Raw genomic sequence first — 761 nt, 5'->3', positions numbered from 1 at the left:
GAGTAAAGCCCTCTGAGATATTTATACTGATTCCGAAAGCTAAACTGCCATGTCATTACTATCTGTTTTACTGAAAGAAATTGAATGAAAGCTTGGAAACAGCATGTGAAGTTAATGACTGTGTATTTCCTGGTCTGTCATCGCCTCTCTGGTGCTTTAATCAGGGAGCTAGCTTGGAAAGGGAAAAACAGTTATTTTGTGGCAATTTCCAGTTTCTTTTTCATGACTTTCCGTACTTTTACCTCTCCACCTCTTCCTAACTACAGATACTCCCAAGCCTCCTACAGAGGAGCATTTTGTCATGCCTGATGAGTTTGAGCAGCAAAGCCGGGTGAAGCGCTCCAAGATTACATCAAGCAAAGAGGGTGGCCTGAACGTGGAAACTCTGGTGGTGGCAGACAGGAAGATGCTGGAGAAACATGGCAGAGAGAACGTCACTACCTATGTCCTTACTGTCATGAACATGGTGAGCAGAGCTATCAGCAGCATTGTTGTTGAGAAGACACTTTGTTTCAGCATGTAACTCTTTACTTCTACCTTTACTTTTACCTATAGTAATGTGCACATTGTTGTTGTGCCAAACAGGTCTCCAGTCTGTTCAAAGATGGAACTATTGGAAATGATATCAACATTGTAGTGGTCAGCCTCCTCCTACTTGAAAAAGATCCAGTAAGATACACATACAAAAATACACACATACTTTCACATGCTGTATATCAGGGTTGTCCAAACTCAGTCCTGGAGGGCCGGTGTCCTGCAGA

General features: G+C 42.7%; 1 protein-coding gene across 1 annotated transcript; it reads left to right on the top strand.

The window, feature by feature from the left end:
• Positions 1 to 266: 266 nt before the first annotated feature.
• Positions 267 to 669, top strand: LOC107581035 (A disintegrin and metalloproteinase with thrombospondin motifs 18-like; the record flags this gene model as incomplete). The annotated part of the gene is made up of 2 exons (XM_016266622.1): positions 267 to 466; positions 586 to 669. Coding segments are annotated over 2 exons (284 nt in total), but the record flags the coding sequence as incomplete, so codon positions are not given.
• Between the last annotated feature and the right edge of the window lie 92 nt (positions 670 to 761).

Source organism: Sinocyclocheilus grahami, unplaced genomic scaffold, assembly GCF_001515645.1.
Source record: "Sinocyclocheilus grahami isolate Dianchi unplaced genomic scaffold, SAMN03320097.WGS_v1.1 scaffold66143.1, whole genome shotgun sequence".
Classification (NCBI taxonomy): Eukaryota; Metazoa; Chordata; class Actinopteri; order Cypriniformes; family Cyprinidae; genus Sinocyclocheilus; species Sinocyclocheilus grahami.
The sequence above is the reverse complement of the archived record's forward strand: the minus strand, read 5'-3'. Positions and strand labels throughout refer to the sequence as shown.